Below are 25,613 nucleotides of genomic sequence, written 5' to 3' on the forward strand. Positions count from 1 at the left end.
TACACAGTACGCACACAGGTTTCCCATTTTACCCAGAGAGCATAAAACATGGTCTCCAATCACCCGTCTGTTTCTGAAACGTTAAATGAAGCAGATCGGCTATAGCGGCCATATTGATAGTGGCAGGGGCTTAGCTTACAGCCATAGGGCGCCTGTTGGTAACGTGACCCTGAGCCATGCCTCTGATTGGGCGAGCTTGTGATCTTAATATCCCGCAAGGCCGAGTTAGAAAAAATTCACCCTCCGTACAGTGGGTGCTGATGGTAAAATTAGCGATTCAGACAGGAGACGTTTTTTGAACCAGGCTGTAAATAGGTTAATTTCTGCTTTGAAAACAGCTTTTTTGCCTTGGTGTGTTTGTGACTTCCTGTCACTGTCACTTCCTGTCTCTCTTCTTTAATGCAGATAAGTTACTGCTCTGAGGTCTTTTATTTTGTTTATGATGCATTTTTCTTGTATAACATTTGGTACATTGGGCAGTTTTGGCCACATTTAGGAAATATTCATTCAGTTAATGCAGAAAACTATTGTTAAAAAAATGAGTGACAATTAGAAGATATTCTTACCGCAACTACTTTAACATTATCAAGGATTTCCTGGAAAAAAAGTGTGTGGACAAATTCCCAAACAAATACCAGGAATCGAATAAATAAATACATCAAGCTCATGGAGTTAAATTTGTGACTTTTATTGTTTTTGAAACTTTTCTAGTTACATAAAAAGAAGTGGAAGCTTAAAAAAACAGATGTGACTCTCGGTACGACGTGTGAGCACATTGATCCCAAACCGTCCAGGCTGGAAATCACAAACTGAAGCTGTTTGTGTTTCCACGCTGGATACCTAACACCTGGAATCAAACCGCTCACACGTGGAAACGACCTAAAAACAGGATAATACACAACGAAGTAACAACCATAAAAAGGAACCACAACCTTTAAACACGCTGAGCCACGAGGTCGGTTATAACACGAACGAGTTAGAGTATAAAGAGAATACACAAACGTTTTCTAAGAGCGGAAACAAAAACATGGATTCAGCTTCAGAGCCTGTAGGGTTTCACTTCCACGCTGCGTCTGAGTCATGAGAACGGTCTCAACTGTACAGGACAGATCCTAAAGGTTCGTAATCTTCAGAGCGTCACTGGCACTTCCTGTTTTACAAATGTCATGTATAAAAAAAAAGGAAAACTTAAAAAACGTTTGAGGAAAACAGCACAGTAACAAAACCAGGGAAGGTGTTTTCAGGATGGTTTCAGAAGCTCCTGCAATAACGTCTAAAATACTCTAAATATCAGTCGTCTGGAGCCGTTTCTGGGGTTTATAAATCTGCTGCTGGGTGGAGGGAGATGATTCTGTCTCTGGATGGTGTTGTGAGAGGCTTCAGGAGGAGGAGGAAGAGCTGAAGACCGTTAACCATGGGTGGTGTCATCCTCCACAAAGTCTTTGGCCTGCTCGGCTGTGATCACATCAATATGACTCACCTAAAAATACACACACACACACACAATCACACACACACACACACTGTGTTAATGAGCGATGAATATATTCACTCAGACTCTCTGAGCTGTTACTGCTTGTTATGAAACCTCAGAGAATCATGAAGACGTTATTTTACCAACGCGGTCCGTCTACCATCTCTAATTTCAGACATCATCAACCTGAGCAGATCTGAAACGTGTGTGTGTTACGTGGACTCGGCGCTCAGACCCAGATCTCAGGCTAATGAATACTGAACACATGATGTCAGTGATTGCAGTAAAGTAGTTTGACATTTTGCAGCTACAGTAGAGCTGAAAATTACCTTGATTATCGCAGCAGTGAGGCTAAAGTTACTCTCAGAGCGGGGCGACTCTGACGGCTGTAATTGGTGTAATCATTCCTGCTCCTACATCAACGTCTTAATTAGAAATGCTAATGTTTCCGACCTGGTGACTTTAAGCTGCTGCAGACACAAACATCAGTAAACTATAAGAGTCTAAAACCTGCCGCTCTGGAGCTTCATGCTGCTCTTTGACTCCTCTGAAGTGGCTCCTTATAGATACAGAAAAAAATATATAATATTGTAAAGAATGATTCTTATTTTGTTTACAGAGGGTATTAATGATTAAAGCCATTGACAGTGAATAAAATTATGCATTGACTTTTTTGTTGAACTAAATATGCAAAACCTTTCAATTTTTTTGAGATTTTTGCATATTTTTTTTTATTTAAACTATTTGACTTTTTTTCGAATAAAGAAAGAAAAATCCAAATTTTTTGAACATTTGGAAAAAATTTTTAATTTTGTAAATTTCAGTTTTTTTGCAAGTTTCTGAAAAATTGACAAACTTTGGACATTTTTTGCAAACTTTGTAAATTCCATATTTTAAATTGTAACAGTTATTTTAAATAAAAGTTTTTGTGCAAATTTTGGGAAAACCTGGCAAACTTGAGACATTTTTTGCACATTTTTTTCAATTCTGTATTTTAAGCATTTTTTGTAAAATGACAATTTTTCCTTCCTTTTTTTTTTTTGCATATTTATGAAATTGGCAAAATTTGGATATTTTTTGATCATTTATGCAAACAACTGAAATTCCATTTTTTTAAATGTAGCATTTTACTTAAATAACAAATTTTTCTTTTTTGCAAATGGCAAACTTTGGATAATTTTTGCAAATTTTTAAAATCCCATGTTTTAGGATGTAGCAGGTGTTTTTTTAAAAAAAAAAATTATTAACGCAAAATTAATGAAACATTGACAAATTTTTGATATTTTTTGCACATTTTTGCAAAATATTTGAAATTCATATTTTAAAATGTAGAAATTTTTTATATTACAATTTTTCTTTTTTTTTCTCCAACTTTGGATATTTTTTGCAAATTTTTGCTAAATATTTAAATTCCATATTTTAAAATGAAGCAACTTTTTTTCAATTAACATTCTTTTTAATTTTTTTGCATATTAAAAAAAATGTCAAACTTCTGATACATTTGCAAATTTTCAAAATTGTTTTTTTTTTTTTTTTGAAAAATTTGCAAATACATGGCATGGAAAAATTTATCCAAAGATTTGCAATTTTATCAAAAACAAAAAACCAAGACATCAAAAGTTTAATTTTGTACGTTCCAAAAACTTCTTGTTTAGATTTTTATTCACTAGATTTTTGCTACTTTTCAAATCTTTTTACGCTCTTTTGTCTTTAATGTGAGGTTAAAGTAGATTTTGTGGCTCCTGAATGGCTTTAATCCAGGTGAGCTGAGGGAAACGGCTCCTATGGAAGTAAAGGTTGCAGACCCCTGGTCTAGTATGATAAATATTTCACACACTTTTACCATTTTTACTGCACGATAACCTTTGATCTGTACAGGCTGACGCTGCCGTCTTAGTCTCAGGTCAGGGGCTAAGAAGACGAGGAAGGAGTCGAGGTTTTAGACCTCAGCAGCACAGACAAGAGCGTTAAATGGATCGTGAGATAAATGGTGAAGAGGGAGCTGATCTTTCCAACTCTCACCTTTGTCATGATCTCTGGGTTTTAATGAAAGGATGGGGTCACAGGTTAAAGACCTGACATGGGCTTCCAGCGTTTTTCCAGAGTTTTTCTCGGCTGAATTTCTGCTGAGTTGGATTCTACTCTGATCTTCTGTGCTCCAACCGTTGCCGGGTATAGTTGAGCATTGGCAGATACCGATTTTGATCTGATACAATATCAGCAAGTTTTTCAGATGGAAGAAAAACTTCAGCTCCTACTTTAAGGAAGTCTGCTGGCCCCAAAAGTTTGCGTTCATCAGGATGAATGAGTCACTCGTCTATCTTTATCTGAATCCTGCTCTGATAAATATTTGCACTGTTTCAGCGCTGATCCCTCCAAACATCCCCGGGCCCCAGACAGAAAAGATATGGAGTCGGACTGATTTAGAGAAACTCCACGGTCCATTTATCAGATTCCTCTGTGCCTGTGGGTGCTCGTCCGATCCCTCCTGATAAGAGGTCTCACCTTGTTTCTGAATTTGACTCCGTAGAACTTGTCCGCGGACTCGAGCAGCTCTGGCCTGAAGGTTGTGGTGATGAACTGAGCGTGACCCGCCAGCTCCACGATCATGTCTACAGACGGTGAAAACAGATGAGTCATTTTTTCCTCACTGAGACTGTAAAACAGATTTCCTCTCTACACCAGAGGAATTAACTCAGCTGTTTGCTTTTACCTGAGACGGCCTTCCTGTGCTGGGCGTCCAGGGCCTGGTCGATCTCATCGAACAGGTAGAACGGCGCGGGGTCGCACTTCTGGATGGCGAATATGAGAGCCAGAGCCACCAGAGACTTCTGACCTCCGGACAGCTGCTGCATCTCTCTCATCTCGCCCTGCTTCCCTGTGAATGACACCTACACGGAGAGAGGAGAGGCTGTTGGTAAACACACACTCTCACACACACACACTTGATGGTTTCTTTATTATTGGAGTGTGTTCTGGGCAGGGAGACGCTCTAACAGATGACCTGAATGCTTCTGAAGGCTGTTATGAGAGCTCTGATAATGACAGAGATATTTTTAGTGTGATGAGAAATTGGGTTATTACTCATCGCATGACTAAGTTAGCTGCACTTCGCTCTGTGGGGAGGATTTAGGTAACAAACACACATTTCAGCTTTTTCTAGACCAAACTTTAGAGTCTTATTATCCCGCTTCTCACCCGGATGCCCACTCCAGTGAACTGGTCCACTGAGGGGACGCTGCTCTGTGAACCAGATCCTCTCTCGCTGTCGGCGCCGCCCTCGCCCTCGTCCTGAGACTGGCTGCCCTCAGCGTCGCCCTTCTTCATCACCAGCGTAGCTTTTCCTCCAGGCACCAGCTTCTGGAAAACTTCGCTGAAGTTCTTCGACACCTGAGGAGGAGGAACACGACAGAAAAAGTACAAAGTAAATCAGACTGATGCAACAAAACAGACGACGTGTTTTTTTTAGGGAAATATTATCGAAGCTGGTCGAGGAAAGAAAAACAACAGGACATTTTTTTAGATAAACAAAAAACACTGGTATTTTATTCTGGTATATTTTGATGTTTATATGACTAATGCAGCTGTAACCAAAATGTAGTTTTAACAACTTGAGTTTGCAAATCTCGCTGCAGGAGTTTAGAGCAGTTTTTGACGTTCAAATTCATAGTGAACATATATTGTTTATTATTTTGCAGGGATTTCAGGATTGCACTGATATTTAATCCACTCGCTGCAGATTGAAAATCCTTCTTCTTGGTGGAAGCCCTGTTTCCACCAAGCGGTACGGTACTGTACACAATGGTACGGTACAGTACAATACGGTACGGTACGGTTCAGTACAGTTTGGTATGGGTTGGATTGACCCTACTTCTTCGTATGCGGTGTGTAAGCCTGATGCTAACAGCCGCGGCAATTATGCAATAGCGTGACACCATTGCAGGGAGAGACGGTGTAAATCCAACGAAGAAGAAAAACACGACAGAGTAAACAAAGAGCAACGATGGAAGGCATCCAGCATTTTGTCGTCTTTGATACAAAGCAAAACAATTATGTGTTAATTACAGCTGTCGCACAGGAAGTGATGATTTTTTCGACTAATCAACAGACTGCAGTGTTTCTAGCTCCACCTTCTGGGGTTAGATCAGTTTTTCTGGCACCCCAACAAAAAGGTATCAAAAAGTGCAATATTTTTAAATTTGAATTTTTTTCAATATGTTTTTTGGCTTTAAAAAATGCAATTGTTTTGATGCTTTGGTATTTTTTAGTTTTGCAAATTTCAATTTGTTAAAAAAAATATCCAGAAATTTTGGCAAATTCAATTTTTTAAAATGCAGCAATTTTTTAAAAAATATCAATAGTATTTTTTATTTTCTTAACAATTTATGAAAAATTGGCAAACTTTGAACTTTTTTTTTTTTCAATTTTTTTCAAATTATTTTAATTCCATTTTTCAAAAATTAGCAACTTTTTTAAAGTTACAATTTTTCTTTTCTTTTTTTGCAAATCTATGAACATTTGGCAAAAATTGATATTTTTTGCAGATTATTTAAATTCCATATTTTAAAATGTATGTGTGTAAAATTTGGATATTTTTTGATCATTTATGCAAACAACAGAAATTCCATTTTTTCAAATGTAGCAATTAAAAAAAAAAATTAAAAAAAATCTTTTTTGCAAATGGCAAACTTTGGATGATTTTTGCAAATTTTTCAAATCCCATGATTTAAATGTAGCAGGTGTTTTAAAAACCATTTAATTATTAACGCAAAATTAATGAAACATTGACAAAATTTTGATATTTTTTGCACATTTTTGCAGAATATTTGAATTCCATATTTTAAAATGTAGAAATTTTTTATATTACAATTTTTCTTTTTTTTCTCCAACTTTGGATATTTTTTTGCACATTTTTGCTATATATTTACATTAAATATTTTAAAATGAAGCAACTTTTTTTTTTAATTAACATTCTTTTTAATTTTTTTGCATATTAAAAAAAATGTCAAACTTCTGATACATTTGCAAATTTCCAAAATTGTTATTTTTTATTTTTATTTTTTTTAAACTTTGCAAATACATGGCATGACAAATTTTGTCCAAAGTTTTGCAATTTTATCAAACATAAAAAACCAAGACATCAACGTTTGATTTTGTACATTCCAAAAACTTCTTGTTTAGATTTTTATTCACTAGATTTTTACTACGTTTCAAATCTTTTTGCGCTCTTTTGTCTTTATTGTGAGGTTAAAGTAGATTTTGTGGCTCCTGAATGGCTTTAATCCAGGTGAGCTGAGGGAAACGGCTCCTATGGAAGTAAAGGTTGCAGACCCCTGGTCTAGTATGATAAATATTTCACACACTTTTACCATTTTTACTGCTCTGTAACCTTCGATCTGTACGGACTGATGCTGCTGTCTTAGTCTCAGGTCAGGGGCTAAGAAGACGAGGAAGGAGTCGAGGTTTTAGACCTCAGCAGCACAGACGAGAGCGTTAAATGGATCGTGACATAAATGGTGAAGAGGGAGCTGGTCTTTCCAACTCTCACCTTTGTGATGATCTCTGGGTTTTAATGAAAGGATGGGGTCACAGGTTAAAGACCTGACATGGGCTTCCAGCGTTTTTCCAGAGTTGCTTATTTGTTTTGGTAAGGAATCATCTCTGAACTACGTCTGTGTTGGTGTATGTCTCTGATAACGATTGTGTCTGAGGGACAAACGAACCTGTTTGAAGGTGAGCTGGATGGCCTCGTACTTGCGCAGCTCCAGGACGTTCATGAGCTCCATGATGGATTTGTATCCACGGTCCAGCTCGTCCTGACGCTTGATGAGCTTTTCCTTCTGCTCGGAGAAGTTGACGAACTGGTCCAGGGCTTTCTTGTTGACGTGGCTGTACTTCTTCAGCTCTGTGTTGCACTGCTCCAGTTTCCTGAACAGCTGTTGGAGTTGGAAAAGAAAGAAAGAAAGAAAAACTTCAGCAACATAAATCAATAAATGTAAGACACGTGTCAGGTTTTCTTTGACTATCTGTAATAACCATGATTAAACTCTTCATGCCAGCTTCATCATCCTGAGAGGAAGCTGTACTCCTTCAGAATAAGAGCGCGTTTAAACCACCAATTCGTCATGTACTAGTTGAGAAAAGTGTCTTAAAGTGCTGCAGCAGTCTGTTAATGCCTGTGGACGGCGTGGCCTGATTGAGCACAGCTCCGCCTGGCTCAGAAACAACGACCACTCTCCAACAAACTCCAAATCCATCCATCTGCATCGCTAATGGTGGAGGAAACACGAGCGCCGTTCTTACACGGTGCTCTCATCCACTCCTGCAATCAGTGGCGCTGTCTCGCCCCCGAGCTGCGTGGAGAAAGATGAACTATGTGGAGTGTTTATGAGGAAGCGTGCGGGCTATTTCCAGCACTGTCAAGGAGGGAGACAACACACACTCACACACACACACACTCACACACACACATGCTCAGACACTTATGAAACAGAGTCCCTTCAGCAAACAGTCTGCATCCAGAGGGAGCTGGCTGAAAAAAACAATCAGAGACGGAGCGCTAACTGCAGTCTGAGTCACCGCTGAGTGGGAGCGATGTGACGGCCTCTGTCCATCCCTATGTGTGTGTTTCTGTGCAGTAAGACAGGCTCTGACCTTCAGTCGACCTTATGCTGTTGTGTTTTTAGTGTCATTGTTGATGCGGTAATAAAAGGCCCACAGCAGCTTTATGAAATGCGCTCACGCCTCAGTGGAAGCTCGGCGAAGGCCGCTCTGACCTCAAACACTCGGACAATTTTCCTTCACAGCGCTTAACGCCTTAAACGGCTCAAAGCTGTATCATCTTTACCTTGGTTCCTCCAACGCCTGTTTGTGATGAGTGATGTGAAGTCCTGAGTGACAATCCCACAGAGGTTTATCACCCTCAGCAGAGAGACTCAGCTCTGTGGAGGGTTTCTGTTTGGAGTGGACTTTGGTAAAACTACTTCCAGGTTAAGGATCTCTGACATGATTTCCTTCTGATAATAATTTAAATCAGCTAACGCCTGCCTTTCTGATGGGGATGGGTGAAGATTTTCACATATTTGAACAGTCATTATTCGCCCTTTTTAAAAAAAAACATTTTTATAAATGTGCTTTAATTGGACATTTTAGCTGAGCGTAATCGTAATCATTTTAATCGTCAAAATGCTGCTTTTATTTTTATTTTAAAATTTTTCCTTTGACAGCATCATGGGCAGGACCTTATATCCTTTATCTTTTGTTTTAATCTTTTATTGCTTTTATTTTACGGATGTTTATTTTACTGTATTTGGCTGTGGTTCTTACTCTTATATATATATTTCTATATTTTTCCTCACATTTCTCTTTCACCTTTCTTTTATTTTTTGTTTACTGTTTGTTTTTATTATGTAAAGCACTTTATAACTTTTTTTTGCCGTAAAATATATATTAATACATACACTTTTATAAAAGTGTGATTTAAATAAATTATTATCATCATTATTAACATAAAAATGTTCATAGTTCATGTGGTAATGGCTTTGTCCTGTCTGCTTTTTTATGCCAGATGCTGGAGCTGTTACACGTCACTTTCACATAAAAGCAGGTCAAGCGGGACAGGAAGTTGTGCAGGGACGCCAACCAAAACACTCTGTGACTTTCAAAATAAAACAAACTGTGTCTAAACCAGATTGTATTTAACCTGTCTACAGCAACAAACTGGGGTCAACAGGAAGGAGGATTTACAGCCAAATCAAGAAGAGGAAATGCTCTAAAATGGATTAAGAAGAAGATTAAAAGAAAATGAGGTGCAGTGCAGAATTTGCAAGGTTAGTCTAAGACGTCACAAGTCGTCAACAACAATGAACAGCTGTGTGAGAGTGAAACGTGCAGCAAAAAGTGCAGCACCGTCTGCAGATCAACAATCAGAGGGATTGTTTTGTCACTTTCTGGTTTAAAGGCCGGGAAAACCTCACTGAGTCCTTCTTTCTCAGTGTTTGTTTTTATCTAAGTATTTAATTTCTTGTCTTTTCAGGCCTTTTTGCCTTTATTTAGTGAGGATAGGTCTGTGAATACAGGAGGAGACAAGAGAGAGTGGACAGTGACATGAGGGGAAGAGGCTGCAGGTTGGATTCAAACCTGGGCTGACGGTTTGAGGACTAAACTCACAGGACTTTGCTGCCTGGCTGAACTAGGGATGGGAGTTGATAAGATTTTGTCAACACCGATGCCCTTATCGATTCTTATCAATCTGATTCTTTATCGATTCCCTTATCAAGTCCTGTTGTGAATTTTCTTGGTACAAAAAGTATCCTTACAGGTTTTCTGTGTCAACAATATTTAGTTGAGTTTATACTGTAAGTGAATAAAATGTAATTGGTCCCTGAGTCTGGATATTTCTGGGCATAATTAAACAGAAACAGGTCAAAATTCACACAATGTGACGCTGATGTACTGTGTTGTAATATATGAATAATTCAAGTAGGCCATCTAGTGTCTCAAAGTGGTTATAGCAATAGTTTAAGTTGTTTGGAACCTTTCCATCAGCCATGAGCCTTTCATTAGCCTGTTAGCTTTTGACATTTGAAATTCTCAGTGTTTTTCACAAAGAGTTGATGTGATATGTTTCTGTGATGAAAGTTGAAATTTTATTCTGAAGCTGAAGTTATACTGATGTATGCTAACTGCTAGCATATCAATGCAGTTTCCCATATACGTTAGCATCAAGCTTAATAAGGTGATTTATACCATTTCTAATGTACTGAATATGAATCTCCTGAGAGAGAGTGATGAACATTTCTTTATGAAGTCAGTTCTTCAGGAAAACTTCAAGCTGAAAATCCTGAATCAGAGTTTTCTTGGGAAACGTTAGCTAACTGCTAAGCTAAGCTAGCAGCAGCACACTAGTCGATGTAAGGCCCGGTGGCTCCAGCACAATGTAAAGAATTGATAAGGGAATCGTTAGGCACAAAGGCTAACGATGTCGACGGATTGAAACATTTCTTATAGATCCTTAACAGGAAACGGTTTTCGATTCCCATCCCTAGGCCAACCCATGTATCAATTTGCAATAAAAATAAAGCTTATTATCTATTAACATTATCATTATTAGGTGTTAGTAAAGGAAACCTCAGAAATATTGTCGCTTCCTACTGACCAATGAAAAGAAGACAAAAAACAAAATCCTTTTGCAGGTTAGAGCTGCACATTTGCAGGCAACCCAAATAAAACTTTATAATATTTCTCCATTAAAGAAGAAAACAAAACTATGACTATGAATTTGTGCATGAAGAGGAACTGTGTGAAAAGACTCTGGATAACACCAGATTTTAGATCTGTTTCCACATCTAGGTTTTATTTTGAAGGATGGTGCTGAAAGGCTGCTCTGGTGTCTTATCGTAGAGAATGAAGCAGGTATCATCGTCATGCAGTCCGAGTCCGTGTGTGTACCTGTTTGAGTGTGAGGGTCTGGTACTTCTCAAAGGCCTCCTGAGGCAGCGAGCCCAGCTCTCGGATCTTCTTCATGCACTCCTCCTTCTTCTTGAGCAGCATGCCCTGCCTGTTGGTCATCTTCTCCAGCTCCTTGGTGTCCTGGTTGATGGCGTCGTTCTGCTCCTTCTCCATGTTCTTGTAGCGCTCCATGTCCTTGATGTGGGTCTTTATCTCTCCCTCCGTCTTATCAATCAGAGAATCCAGTTCTGAAAGAATCACCAAATATTTTTCATCAATACAAATATGTAACATGAGTTTTGATTTATAGAATTGACATTAACAGCAGAGTTAATGTCAATTTTCTCCCTGTTCACCCAGAAAACTTAAAAGCTTTAAGATTTTTTTAAATTAAGCTTTGGTATATCTGATGGTGACCAATAGAGTTAATGGTCTGTTTTATTTGTGTCGTCTTTTAAAACCTGAAAGCTCTGGTCAGACTTTAAGTCAAGTTTAAAGTAGATGTATTTGCAGTTGCACTATGTCCTTCAGTACATCTGTCATGTTCAACCTCTAACAACAAAAAAACAAACCTTTTAATGTCTTCACAACTCACTTATAAATAACGTTGCATTTAAGCTTGATGAAATAATTATTTGATTTATATCGTGATAAATATCAATACTGACTGATGTGAAAAAATGATCCTGATAGGATTTTGTTTCAATGTTTTTACTTGTGGTAAATAAAGAGAGGGGATGTTTGGAACAGAAAACATTAAATGAATTTCGTTTTGGTCCACTTGATGGTGCTGTTGAGTGATTTCCTGCAGAGGCTGGCAGAAGTGACGCTCTGCTTGCTCAAATAGAAAACAAAACATTGAGGCAGTGGAGAGTGAAATAGGAAAAGCTTCATCTGTGTTTATATTAAAAATGTGCACTAATTTCATGGTTTTTCATAATAACGGGACAAAAGAGATGTATGGAGTTTGGGATACTGCATGAAAAGAATCATCATCATCAGGAGAAATTAACTAAAGCACCTGTTTCTCTGAGATCATATGCACGGTGTGTGCACTGACATTAACCTGACACCTAAGAACTGAGATCAAAAGGATTAACTGATATCTCTGCTTTATAAAAAGCAGTGCTGTGAATTTTCCTCATCATAAGCTAAATAAAAGTGAACCATAGAAAGTTCAGGAGGAGTTCTTCCTGACGACTTTCATCCACTTCATCTGAGTCACAGGGCTAATATAGCATTTATAAAGCTGTGAAATAATGAAACATATGATTCAAACTGTGAATCAATGCGTCACAGCAATTTGCTGGTAGCCGGAGCTGAAGGAGGACTGCCTGTGGTTTCCTTTAAAACCTCTACATGTTCATGTGTTGTTGAGATCCCTGAATCGGTCTGTAAACTGGTCAAAACACTCTGTGCTCTCTGCAGTGATGAGGTCATCACATAACTGTTTTTTGAAAAGTTGGAGGGGATGGGCCTCAAACACCAAGGTTTGCCCCCAGCTCTGTGTCCATATCAGGCTTGTAAACAACTGTAGGTGGCAGCAGTGCGCTCTTTGGATGAGAGGTCAGCATAGATATGAGAAGAAGATGTGAGATGACAGAGACATGGCGAGACGCTGCAAGTCGACGAAGTTCGGGCAGCTCACACTCGAACAGAGAATGAATCGCAGCTAGGGATGGGTATCAAATGAGGTACTTTCATCGGTACTTGGGCTGGGAGGATAAGCTGTTCTCATGATTTGATTCAATTCTGTTACAATTTTAGGGGTGCTACTTCAATTTAAATTGCAATTCTTTGATATTAAGTTTGCTTTTTTCTAACATCAGACCATGTGAAAAAGATGATGATGATATCTATTGACTATACCAGGAGCCATGTTTTCCCATAAAATGCGCATCACGTGAGTCAGAGAGAAACATTTCACCCTCTGCTGGAGAAAAGTGGAAACTTTGTTCTAATCCAGTTTATAAACAAAATCTGATATGAAGAATTTCAATTTGAAAAAAAAAAAAAAAAAATTTTGACAAAGAATCCCAATTTTGATATTATCAAACAAAAATCCTGATACATCGTATTTCGATTTTTCTCCCACCCCTGAGAGGTGCCAACCAAATTCTGTCAGTAGTACCTAGTACCATTTCATATAAAATCAAATGGTACCATGTTTAGGTACCTAAAACAGGGTATATGCTGAAATCCTGAGGTTGATTTCAATACTTTTTTAAGACTTTTTCAAAAACCTTTAAAAAAGTTTTAAGACTTTGTCCCAACTTTCAGTTGTTGTTGGCATCCACTTTTTAACAGTTGTAGTTTATATTTTTACAGAAATGCTGTAAGCTAAGGAGGAATGAAGCTTGAAAGAACAAATGAAACTAAAGGCAGGTTTGTCGACACTCCCACAACAAAAAACAGCAGTTATTCAAGGCCAGCTTGCTGAAGAAAATGAGAAATTATTTAATCATTTTTAGAATTTAGGACATGTGCCGGAGATTGTGTGATTTGCTTTAATGTTGTATTTAATTTCTCTTTATGAAACTAGAAACAACGTTAATTTATAGCTGGTGTTTATACCGCTCACAATCCTTATTGTTGTATTTTATTGTAACTAGAGTCTTTACGTATTTTTTTTTATTTTATTCTTTTTTATTTTTGTATTTTTCTACTGACTCCATCGATTTCTGCTGTTAACACAACAATTTTCCAGTTTGGGATCAATAAAGTAACTTTATTCTTTTCTATTCTATTCTATTTTATAACTTTATCGGCTGAATGTTTAATGTCCCAATCAGGGGACAGTTGCAAGGAGGAAAATAAACATTCATGGATATTTTTTGGGGTCAAAGCTTGAATACCTATGAAACTTAATACCTCATAAAACCACAATTAAGACTTTTTAATACTTTTTTAGGGCCTTGATTTTCCCAAAATTGATTTATCAACTTTTAATACTTTTTAAGACCCCGCGGACAACCTGTAAAAGCATCCTTATAATTGTGAGAGAGTGAAAGAGTAGGTGATTTTACATGCTGGACATGAACACAGCATTGCAAGGTTATGTATTGAGTAGACATGCACTAATCGATCGGTGCAGATTTCCTTAACTTTGGGGGATCAGTGATCAGGGATCAGAGATCTGTGATCGGCCCATCCTTACATATGAAACTGATATCAAATACCTCCAGGAAGGTCTGACAGCCAGCCATTGTTGCTTTCTGCCCTGAGACCTAAAACTCAGGACACTTTATTGGTTGTTTAAGTTAAAACATAAAGATTTTATTGTTTCACAGGTATTGTTCAATGATTTTCAATAAACTAAGATTGGAACATTGAAGGTATCTGCTGTCAGTTATAAAAAAAAAACTGTAAAAATTGGTATCGGCAGGTCAGGCTTTTTAAAGATTGGTGATCGGCCAGAAAATTGTGATCAGGGCATCCCTAGTATTGAGAAATAAATATGTTAAATTGAAAAACTATGAGAATTTATTATGGAACAAATTAATATTGATAACCACATAAACGCACACAAAAAAGTACTGAAATTGGTTAAGTTGAGTACCAGGTACCAAGCATCAGTACAGTTTCGCTTCAAACGAGAAAGGTACCCATCCCTATTCGCAGTAGTCCGAAGAGGAAGAGTCTCGCAATCGTGAGAAAAGACGATGGGGATCACGGAGAGGATCGAAGGGTGGAGCTTCCCAGACAAGCGCCAGGTAAGAAAATACTTTTTCTCTGTTTTTTGGATCAAAAACAGGAAGAAAGATCTGAAAGAAGAGAGTCTACTTTGCTCTGGCAGTTTCGGTGTATACTACGTCATCGTACACAATACTCTATGGGTCTTTGAAAGATTAGTCATTGTGCTCTGAAAACAGCTGGCAGCTAGTGAGTTAAAGAAACAGCCACTCAAACAACTCTGAGGCAGAGGCTGAAAGAAGAGTTTACTAAAACACCAGTGAGAGACAAATGGACTGTGAATCATGTAAAGCTACCACCAGGGGCAGCAGAGAGGCAGGTAATGCCTTAACTAGACTGTCTTTTTAACAGTCGGTACCTTCAGACCGGGACAGAGTATCCTTCACACGCTTGTTGATGCCGTCCAGCTCCGATGTGGTGGCTGTGAGCACAGTGCCTCCCTCGGTCTCTCGCAGCTCGTTCAGCTCCTGCAGATATGCAAAGACGTCAACATCAGAAAGCAGAAGCACTCACACTAATCAAAGCATCACTCCTCAATCTTTTATGAATCACAGCACAAGACTCAAGGCTCCCCCAGTTGGAGTATAAAGATTGTGACGGCTTTACGTACCTGCTCCACTTGGTCCAGACGCTTCCGCAGGTTTTCATTGAGGTAAGTTTCCACTCTGGTCATGATGCCCTCCAGCTTGATCCTCTCATTCAAGAGCTGCCTGTTGTCCTGTGGGTGGATAAACAAAGCATTGGCACAAGGAAATCTGTCCCATGATATGATCGCTGTGCTGGAAATATGAGGAATGATGGTGATGACTTTATCGTGTTACAGAAGAAAAAACAGCTGCAAAAACTGAATCTGATCAAGTGTTTATGTCTTATTTTGAGTAAAAATTCAAGTTCAGAGGGTGTCTTAGTTTGAGATATTTAAAGACAAAAATGACGCCTGAACTGCTCCTGCAGCAGCGATAAAATTGACAACCACCATCAGCTCGTGAGCGTCTCCAGGTTGAGTTGGCGGAGCTGTTGCACAATGGTTGCAGGAATGGCTGCGAGTTCATTGACGTGAGAGCTCAGAGCAGCTGGTAGTGCAGGAAGAAAAAAGCTGGATCAGAGGACATCCTACACACAGCTGCCTGCTGCTCTCACCTCAGTGGAGCTGGAGTTACTGTAGCAGGAGGCAGAGAGGGATCCAACAAAGTAAAAATACAATGTAGGTAACAGGCATGTTCGCTGAACCGCATATAAACACGAGGAGGGATGTGGACGCTCTGGCTTTTTTAGCAGAAAAGAAAGTTTCTCCTCAGATGGAAAGAAATAAAACCATCCTGCAGAGACGCATTTAAATCAGGTCACAGATTGATCCAAAACAAACTCTTAAAAAGTAGTTAACATCTTTTTAGAGCTCTAATAATTCAGATAAATTATTCCTCAGACTCTGTGAAAACAAAACAGCCTCAGTTGATTCGTCTGCGCTCCTCTGATCCTGCCTGACCTGCTGCAGTTGTCGGATCTCATCATTGAGGTCATCAACGCGCCTCTGGTCCTCCAGGCTGAGCTGAGAGAGCAGGTCTGTTCCCAGCTCGGCCTTCAGTGACTCCCTGGTGGACTCCATGGCGTGCAGGCTGGCCTCCAGACTTTGCAGACTGCGTTGCTTTAATGGAGGAAGTAGAGAAAGAATATTTAAGTCCTCAGAGCTCAAAATCTCTGAGCACAAACTCAGATGACGATATGCTGACTTCAGTTTTACCTTGGGCATGAAGGTCTTCTCTGACTGCTGCCTCTTCTCCTTCAGCATCTTCATCTCGGACAGGATGCTGTCTCTGGAGGCTTTGAACTTCCTCTGCTGCGTCTCGATCTGCTGCATCTGGTTCATCAGCTGGTCGATGTCATTGTTGATGCGTGGAGCAGACGTTAAGGAAGTATAAGCCAGTACAAGCTGAGAGCGGCGTTTCACCAGACCTGTGTCCAATCTGTCGCTGCTTTGTCATCGCACTGGATCTAATCAGTTTAAGTCAGCGTGTTAACTGCCTCTGCTGTGTAGTTTCTTTATTTCCATTCACCTGACCTCCTCCCAGGTGTTCATCATACCCAGTTTACCTTTGAGACTTGTTACCCAACAGTTACTGTAACCGTGAGTGAGGAGGGGATGCAGTTGATATGAGAGCTCAATGCGCACTGCGAGGCAGCGTGGGTGGCTCAGCAGCAGCAGCAGCAGCCTCCTGTGTGCTTCACAGTGTAGTCAGCCTGTGGCCTTCATGCCTAAAGCACATCAGCTTCACACCAGTATGACATGAAAATTCAGAACCATACAGAAGACTATGAGCTGTACACTGTGCCCACCAGTCTAACCCTCAGTGCTTTACTTTCCTACAACAAAAATCTGATGCAACGAGTGAAGTCAGGACAGGAGTCAACAGGTTTGAAGTTTTTAGAGGCCTTAAAGACAGCAGTATTCATTTCAGCTGCTGTTGGTTTGGATCTTAATCACAGTTTTGTGGGCACTGTTTTTGGTTTGGTTGTTGTTGTTTTTAACATCCCATATATTCCAATAACCCACCACAAACAGTTTTATTCTTTATTCTAAATAATCATGTCATGTATCGTCATATAAAAGCCTGAAACAATGAGGCAGTTTGCCAGTTGAAACATCATTAAAGCTGGGTGACTCATTGCTGGTTTCAACATGCTAACGGGAAGAATTACTTAAGGATTTGGAGGAAAAAATCGATGTTTTGTAATATCATGTTTGTTTGTTTTTTGTTTAACACTTTAAAATCATGATTTTTGTTCAAAATTTTTATTTTCAAATTCAAATCCCTCATTTTAGTCTTTGTAAAAAAGTTGAGGTGTCAGATCTCTTAAATAAATCTTTGAAACTAACTCACATGTGATGTGCGTTTGGGGGGGAAATATGGCTTCTCATATAGTTTGTTGATATTATCATTAGAGCTGAAACAATTCCTCAAATGATTCGAGGTACTCGATTACAAAAATTACTCGAGTAATTTTCTCCTCGCCTCGAGGAATCGTATAATTTTAAAAAAGATCAAAGAGTGGTATTTCAAATAGAGCTGAGGCCATATTAAGAGAGTTTTCAGACCCCTCAAGCTTCCTCTTATACAAAATAGCAACAAAGCTAGCTTCTTTTCTGGAGTTTGGCGACTAACGGGTCATTCTACCAAACGGGTGCCATTTGGGTCCGCAACATTTGATGAGATACAAGACACAAAAAATGTGTCAAAGTGTGTTGACAGATTTTGGAGCTACCAAAGCAAGTGCTCTTATTGACATGCTGTATCAGAAAGTTCTATTTCTTAAGTAGAAAAACTTTCATTTGAAAAATAACTGCTCTTTAACTAAACAAAAATGTATTTAATCCGATTACTCGATTAATCGATGGGATTTTCAGTAGAATACTCGAATACTAAAATATTTGATAGCTGCAGCCCTAATTATAATTTAACTGCTTACTTGGTCTGGGGTTAAAAAAGCAAACTAAAAATCGCTAATATCAGAAATATCGACAAATTGCAATTTCAATCGAATCGGCACCTCAGATTGTGAAAGAATCCAATCAGGAGAAAAGCACATCATCCCAGCCCTAACGAATGTAAATTCTTGTTTATCTTTTTTTGTAATATCAAAATAGTCAACCTCTTTCGTTATCTGGGTTAAGGACCAGCCAAACTGTCATCTGCTCTGGCTGCAGCTGAGAGAGACTGCTGCGTAAGCAAGGTGGACTTTTCTGCCTGTGAGTGATTTGGAAAAGAGGAGGAGCTCAGCACTAGAGTCAGGTCATAGTCCCCAAACTCCATGAAAGTTGCTGTGTTGCTAGTTCTTTTTTCAAAAAAGAAAAAGCAGTCTCAAAGGTTGCTAAATATAGTGAGAAAGTTGTTGAGTTGGCAACAGTCAGTCGTGGATTTATCCACCACAATCATCAGAGTTCACACCAAATCCAAAGTGCTCCCATAGAGCCGAACGATACAAGGCCACAGGCACATCATTCTCTAACCCGGAAATTTCCCCGCACAAGCCATGCAGCGCCGCAGTCTTGCTCCGATTGTCACACCCCACTGGAAGCAGCACGCTGCGCCGCCCAATACGGAGGGGGGAGGGCTGGAGGGCTGGTCCTAGGAGAGTCACAGCCTCTCGTGTGAATAGTGATATCACACGATCACCATCCAGTCCCATAACTTTTGATATTTCAGTCCACACCTTGTCCTTTCTGCCTGTATCCTTATTAAAAAGATGTTGAACTTATCCACTTCCAAGATCAGCTTCTCTTATCCATGGCGTCGTGCTGCATCTGGGACCCTCTGACCGACTGTTTACCTGATGCATGTGCCTCCAGATGTGACATATTTATAACGTATGGGGGAAAGTTACATTTGAGAGTTCGTGCATTGTGTTTTATTTGGAATCTTTCGGGTACAGTGACTTCCTGTCTGGTGCTTTCTTATCGACAGTGAATCCTACGCCTGGGCGCGAGCCGGTGCTTCAGCAGCGCGTGAAGTGGAATTTGCCTGATAGATTACAATGGAAGCTAAATGCTCCGCAGTATGTTTCAAGGGAGTGGCGCAGCACGGTGAGGGAATTTAAGGGGTAACTCTAACTGTTTATCTTCTTCTCCTGTCATGTACACAACACACACACACACACCCCTCTTCACAACTATCTTGCTGTACTCCTTCGCCTCACATTGCGCATGTGCACCAACAGAAATAAACACCCTCCAAATTGAGTCGTAAAACGAAGAAAGGAAAACCATGAACCGACACGTGCCCCAAACAGAGTCAGGCAAACGAAACAGTTTGAATCTTTTTCACAAACTGTTTACTCCTCTGTAGATGTATCTGTTTAAATCTGCAGCATTTCCCTCTCAACACTCCTTCTTGTTAATATCTTGGTGTAAAAGTAAGGAAAGGTCATTACACTAGAGGTCAGCCGATATTTGGACATTTGTCTCTATCGGCCATCGGCCATCGGCCGTATTTTCTTTTAAAAAGCCGATTTTTGATCCGTTGTATAAAATGATGCAATTTTTGACCAGGCACAAAAAAGATGAGCACCTCAAACTTGTGGAACCACTTGGATACATGACATACTTTTGTTCAAATTATATTAATAAGTTTAAATTTCTTTTTTGACATTATAAGAAGAGTGTGAATGTTTACTACTGCTTGTTACATTGTGTGTTTACTCAGACACAATATTTCATTGTTTTGAAAGCTGAATAAATGTTCAGAGGACTGGACACGACTTGTTGTAATAGATTTCTTTTGGTTGCTCAGAAATTGCTGCGTTTCACAAAAATGTGATAAATATATATTTATTTAACAATCGGCCTGAATATCAAATTGGAAAAATCGGCTATGCATATCGGCATTGGCTTCCCAAATTTGGAAGGCATCGGCATCGGCATCGGCCCCAAAAAACCCATATCGGTCGACCTCTACATTACACTCAAACAAAAGTTAAATCGCCAAACACCTGTTTCAGGAATGCATCGCGTCTATTCTGTCAGCTTAGACACACCAAAGGGAAAATATCACAGATTTAAAATGTAACCCCCTTACTAACGAAAGCAAAACCTAAGTTTGACCGAGTTTTTATCATCAGGGAAGTATCTCAGTTCATCATTAAACCATCTTTATCATCTTAATTTTCCTGACCTCTGAAAGACAACGTGAATGAGAAGTTCAGTCATGTGACTCCAGCTGTCCTGGCGTGTGTTAACGAACGAGGGAGGATGAAGCTAACTAACGGAGAAAGATTGATGAAACTTTGGTGACTGTGACGTTTGAGAACCACTACTTTTTTTCAAAGTCTCACTCTTTCATTTCAAAGTAGGACGAAATAACAAAGTGAAAACAAGTTAATAAAAAGCAGCGGGAGTAAAGGGTATTCTCATTAGTGAATAAAAAGGTCAGAGGACAGCGTGAACGCTCCTTAATGTAAGTCAGAGCTCTTCTAACGTGTGATTGGGCCTCCCACGGTGCACGGTGTCATCTTTGATATCAGGCGGAGGATTAAGGAGGGCTGCACCCACTCATCATTGAGCTAATTTAACACACAGGCCTATTGATCGTGCCGGGTTTTAGCGCTCCTCTCGCCCTTTGAGGTCCGCTGGACTCAATAACCACTGAAGTAAATCAATTAGCTGCTTTGTAAGGAGGCATTGAAAGTCAGCGGCATTGTGCCTGCTCGCCTCAAAACTGAGAAAAGAAAATCAGACCACTAACTCTGCAGATAAAAAGAAACGCATTAATCATCGTTTCATACAAATAAGTCGCGCTGCAGCGTTTCCAAAGCGTGACCTCAAGCTTCAAAGAGTGGCTGGTGGCTGAGTGATGAAGAAAGGTGCATCAGCGTGGAGTCACGTTATGGACAGGAGAGGTGAGCGGTGAACAACAAGAAGCTTTTAAATAATTGATCTGCTCTCTGACTCACCGCTGCAGGAGTGAAGGACAGGCGCCGTGTCATCAGCCTGCCCACTCACACATGAACGTAACATCCAGGTGCCCACACACACACACACACACACACACACAAAGAGATGAACAGGTGTGCAAACACGTAGATAATCATACCTGAGCGGAAGTGACCATTTCCATAAACATATTGCACAGGTAAAAACTAATCCTCCCTGATCTGCCTGCTCTGCCCTCCAGGGCTGACCAGCAGTGAGTCACGGCTCGGGCTGATATGACCTAACACATCCTAATCCTCCTTGACCTGCTTACACACTCGTTTTGTGTCCAATCAGCGTCCTGCTGGCTGAGGTGGCTACGTAACCCAGATGGATTAAGTCCACATTCTGCAAACAGGTGCAGCTGTTTGTGAAATCCCACCGTTATTGAGCGAAATCTTCGACGGTTTCCAAAACACTTGGTTACAAAACACGGACTCTGTTTGGGATTCAGGCTGCCAAAATCACAAGAGCTGTCGGTTTATCACACCTGCTGTTTTACTGCCGTGTCATCCAGACAGAAGCCAGTCAGAGCTTGTCTTGTACTGCCCACTCTTCTTGACAAACACACATAATACTGATGCTGTTTTCTGAAAACGAGCACTGAAATGCTTAAAAAGTCATGTTCCCCACACAAATCAAACTTTTAGTCTTTAAGCCTCAATAACGGGGCTGTAAATGTGAGTTATCATACATACGTCCCAACAGGGGGTTAAACTGTGCCTCCGACGGGGCGATCATTTGGAGAAGCCGTTAAAAACACTGCATGACTCACTTCTGAGTAAACAACTTGTCTCCAAACTCCAGCGACAGAAGGAGAATGAGTAAGACCTCTCTAACCCACCAGTTCTCATTGTCAGCCACACTGCAGAGATGTCTGCAGCACAGTTGGTCACAAACGTTTTTTCAAACTCTCAGCACTGGAAATCCTTGTAAACAATCAGGGAAGCTACGTTACTTCAATCAAACCGACTCATTACATGGTTTAGAAGAAAGGATATGTTCGATGTTTCTGCGCAGGTTCTCGTTAAGCTTGGCCTCCAGCTCTCCCAGCTCCTCCTCGGCCCTCCTCATGTCTTTCTGCAGCTCCAGACGAGACTTCCTGGTGTCATAGTAACCTCCTGTGAGAGCTCCACGGTGGCTCACCTGGTCACCTGGAAGGTCACATCACAAAGTCATGTTATCGATTGTATAAACAGGGTTCCTACAGCTCAAGGCAAGTTAAATTTAAGACTTTTTAAGACTTTTTTAATGACGTTGGAAATCAAATTTAAAAACAAGTCGACAACGAACTACAATTGAAACAAACAAAACAACAAAAACACCACATGATTTACCTGGGTTAGAGGCAATTTTGACCCAATGTTTATTTTACATAAAACATCACTTTTTACCTTTTTTTCAACCCCATTTTTACAACTTTATGCCTTTTTTGCCCCCATCCACTGTCACAACCATTTTTGGAATTTTTACAATTTTTTTTAAATTTAGTTTCAAATTTATTTCTCAATTTTGCTGCCATAATCAATTTTCCTAGGCCACTTTTGGATTTTTTTTGCCAATTTTTCCTCATTTTTTTCTCTCTCCAGGCACTCTAAGTAGAACCAAGACATGCGTCTGTTTTAAAAGTTCCTGGTGCAACCACATCACTGTTTTGTTAGTTCCGCTATTGTGATTACGCAATGTTGCCACGAGAGTAAATCAGGAAATTATTTAGAAAAATAGATAAATGTTATTTAATTTTTTTTTTACTTCAAACTAACATAAATCTTACCAATGTGTTCAAATTTTTAAGACTTTTGAAATTTGGATTTAAGACTTTTTAATGCCAATTCAGGCCTTATTTTTAGCATTATGAATTCAATGCCTTTTAAGACTTTTCAAGGATCCGCAGGAACCCTGATAAAAGAGGCTTCACAAACAAGTGCTGTCACGATAACAAAATTATGATTCGACACAAAATTATGATTTGATGCGATACCTGCCTAAAATATCTCAATACCAATACTTAATCGCTACCAGGGAAAAATCTAAAACATAAGCAGTCTGTGTCACTCCAGACAGCGCTGTGTGGCTGTACTGACCTCTGAACTGATGAAGACTTTGTTTACGTTTGTCCCTCCACGCATGCGCAGTGCGGCACATTGTTTCAGGGGAAGACGGCAGGCTACATGACGACCTTCTTCTTCCAGTTTTGTGTAAAATGAACGAATATCTAGAGAACTTTGAATATGATGGGTGTCTTTATAGTTTTGAGCCAAAGTTAACAGATGACGAGCTCAAAGAAAGGAGGAAGTGGAGGGGCAAATGTAAACAAAGTCTTCGTCAGTTCAGAGGTCATTACAGCCACACAGCGCTGTCTGGAGTGACACAGACTGCAGCAGAGCACTAACTTGGAGCCGACCATGATGGAATATTGGTGAAAAACACGAGTTTTTGGACGATTAATGCAGTTTTAGGAGCAGCGCTGTCTATGCCCCGATGGATCCCATTATACGGACGTCCACTGCACGATTTTGGATCTAAATATCTCCCAAAGCACTGCTTGGATCAGGAAAACCTTCTAGGTGAGTATTTTGTTCTACTTCATTCTATAAACAATGTAAAAGCTGTATAAACCAAACTTATCCTATAAGTAAGTTGATGCTGTTTTTACTGGTATCTGTTTGTGTGTCTGTGGGGCTAAGGGGGATTTGTAAACTGTGCTAACATTTCACACACACACACACACACACACACTAAGTTTTATAGATTACATGCAGAATCAATTCCTGGAGGAAATCTGAACTTGTTTTTTATCTCAAATGCAATTCAACTGCATAGAAAACTAGAAAAAAAGTCATTGCCAGACTCCAACATCCATCTATTGTTTTCATGCCCATCAAACTGGAGTTTAGTCTACACAGTGTGTGTGTGTTGGGATACTGAATAGCACACTTTTACCATGAATACTCTAAAGAATCTGTGTTATTTAAGCTCTTTTCAATGGATGCAACACTTTTGTGTCTTCTAAAGGTTTCTATCATCATTAACGTTAGAAAACTATTTATTATTTGAACTGTGTCAACCTGACTCAGGGCTGTGTGTGCTCCACGCAGCTCATGTGTTTACAACGCTGATTTCTTTGTCGTATCAACTAGAAGCATTGGATGAACTAGTTTGCTTGTCACAGAGCAACTGATGCTCGTTTGGCTTTCGTCTTTAGGTACGATGTTTGAATCTGTGTCTCTTGCACTTTAAAGAGGTGAGGATGATGATGATCGGTGAAGTGCTTCATCTTGTTTATAGTGTTTCCTCCACGTGTGTGTCCGTAGTAAGCTTCATCGATGGGCTTTGATAGGTTTGTTGGCTTACAAAGGCGCCCCTACTGTCGGCTTCGTAAGCAGAGTAATGCCAAATTTCGCTCTGTGCACCGCCTATTTCGACAAGCTGCAGCCAGTTCATAGGAGCGCTGGAGCTTGGAGCCATGTCTGTAACTCCGTCAGTACATTTACATGCAGCTTCAGAAATCAAACTTTGAGATAGGACTGGGTATTGCTAAGAACTTCATGATTCGATTGCGATTCTCTAGGTAGCTATTCGATATCGATTCGATATTGTTTTAAATGCTTCGTTTTTTAATTTTCATGCCCCATGTGAATACATGTGGTATGCCACCTCACCTTTTGGAGCGATAAAACAACCCAAACCTCAGACTTTAAAGCTAAAGGATCTGGCTTTACGCTTCTGCTGCTGCTTTGGCTGACTTTTTTTGTTGTTTGGTCTCTCGTGGCCCTCGTCTACACAACGGGAGTATCACACACACTCCTCCCGTTTGTCAGGAGACGAATCGATTCAGAGGATTGGGCGAGGCAATATTTTGATGCATCGATATTTTTACCCATCCCTACTGAGAGCTAGCCAGTGCGAGATCGGATGATTAAGATGCATGTAAACAACTTCTTCTGACTGACACTGAGATAATACAGGCGCGCTGTCTAACTTAACAACAACACACACACTTCGGAAAGACGGTAAGTCTCCGCCCACTTCAGAGAGGAGCGAGGACCTAGATTGGTGGCTGCAGACTCAAAAGCTTCCTGACTTAAAATGTCTCTGATTCAGACGAAATAAAAAAGCCTTAAACTATCAATACTTAGAACACGTGGTATTGTTTACTTTCTGAAAACAGGAAGTATCGATACTTTCTCAGTGTCAGTATATCGTGCAACCCTATCACAAACACATTAACCAGCCAAACAGCTTTAAAACCTAACCTCTTAGTCCCCTTAAAGAAGCTGTGGAGACTGTTTGGATTTGGTCTTGTTTTTTAGTGTTTTACTTTTCACAGGATGTAAATTGCTTACCCTCCAGGGTGATGCAGTCCATGGTGAAGGCTCTGGCTAACTGAGTGGACACCTCCATACTGCGGCAGATCAGAGTCTTTCCAAATACGTGCTTGAAGGCCTTGTCAAAGTTGGCGCTGTAGCGCAGCTTGCTTATCATGGGGATGGCATCCTTAGAAAGCAAAAACACATTTCATATGAGCACAGT

At 39.8% G+C, this 25,613-nt stretch overlaps 1 protein-coding gene across 1 annotated transcript in view; it reads right to left on the bottom strand.

Annotated features, from left to right (window-relative positions):
• Positions 1–674: 674 nt before the first annotated feature.
• The window catches only part of smc3 (structural maintenance of chromosomes 3), a 48,848-nt gene continuing 23,909 nt past the window's right edge, over positions 675–25,613 (bottom strand). The window contains exons 18-29 of the mRNA XM_074688169.1: positions 25,427–25,577; positions 22,082–22,234; positions 16,359–16,510; positions 16,104–16,262; positions 15,228–15,335; positions 14,976–15,084; positions 10,925–11,172; positions 7,198–7,410; positions 4,673–4,864; positions 4,188–4,365; positions 3,980–4,086; positions 675–1,480 (exon numbers count right to left, since the gene is read on the bottom strand). Coding sequence (XP_074544270.1) covers positions 1,409–1,480; positions 3,980–4,086; positions 4,188–4,365; positions 4,673–4,864; positions 7,198–7,410; positions 10,925–11,172; positions 14,976–15,084; positions 15,228–15,335; positions 16,104–16,262; positions 16,359–16,510; positions 22,082–22,234; positions 25,427–25,577 — 1,842 coding nt within the window. The 3' untranslated portion in view covers positions 675–1,408. The remainder of the gene's footprint in view (positions 1,481–3,979; positions 4,087–4,187; positions 4,366–4,672; positions 4,865–7,197; positions 7,411–10,924; positions 11,173–14,975; positions 15,085–15,227; positions 15,336–16,103; positions 16,263–16,358; positions 16,511–22,081; positions 22,235–25,426; positions 25,578–25,613) is intronic.

This window comes from Halichoeres trimaculatus, unplaced genomic scaffold (genome assembly GCF_033239565.1).
Source record: "Halichoeres trimaculatus isolate MK-OKI-2021-1 unplaced genomic scaffold, fHalTri1.1 fHalTri1_scaffold_2, whole genome shotgun sequence".
Lineage (NCBI taxonomy): Eukaryota > Metazoa > Chordata > Actinopteri > Labriformes > Labridae > Halichoeres > Halichoeres trimaculatus.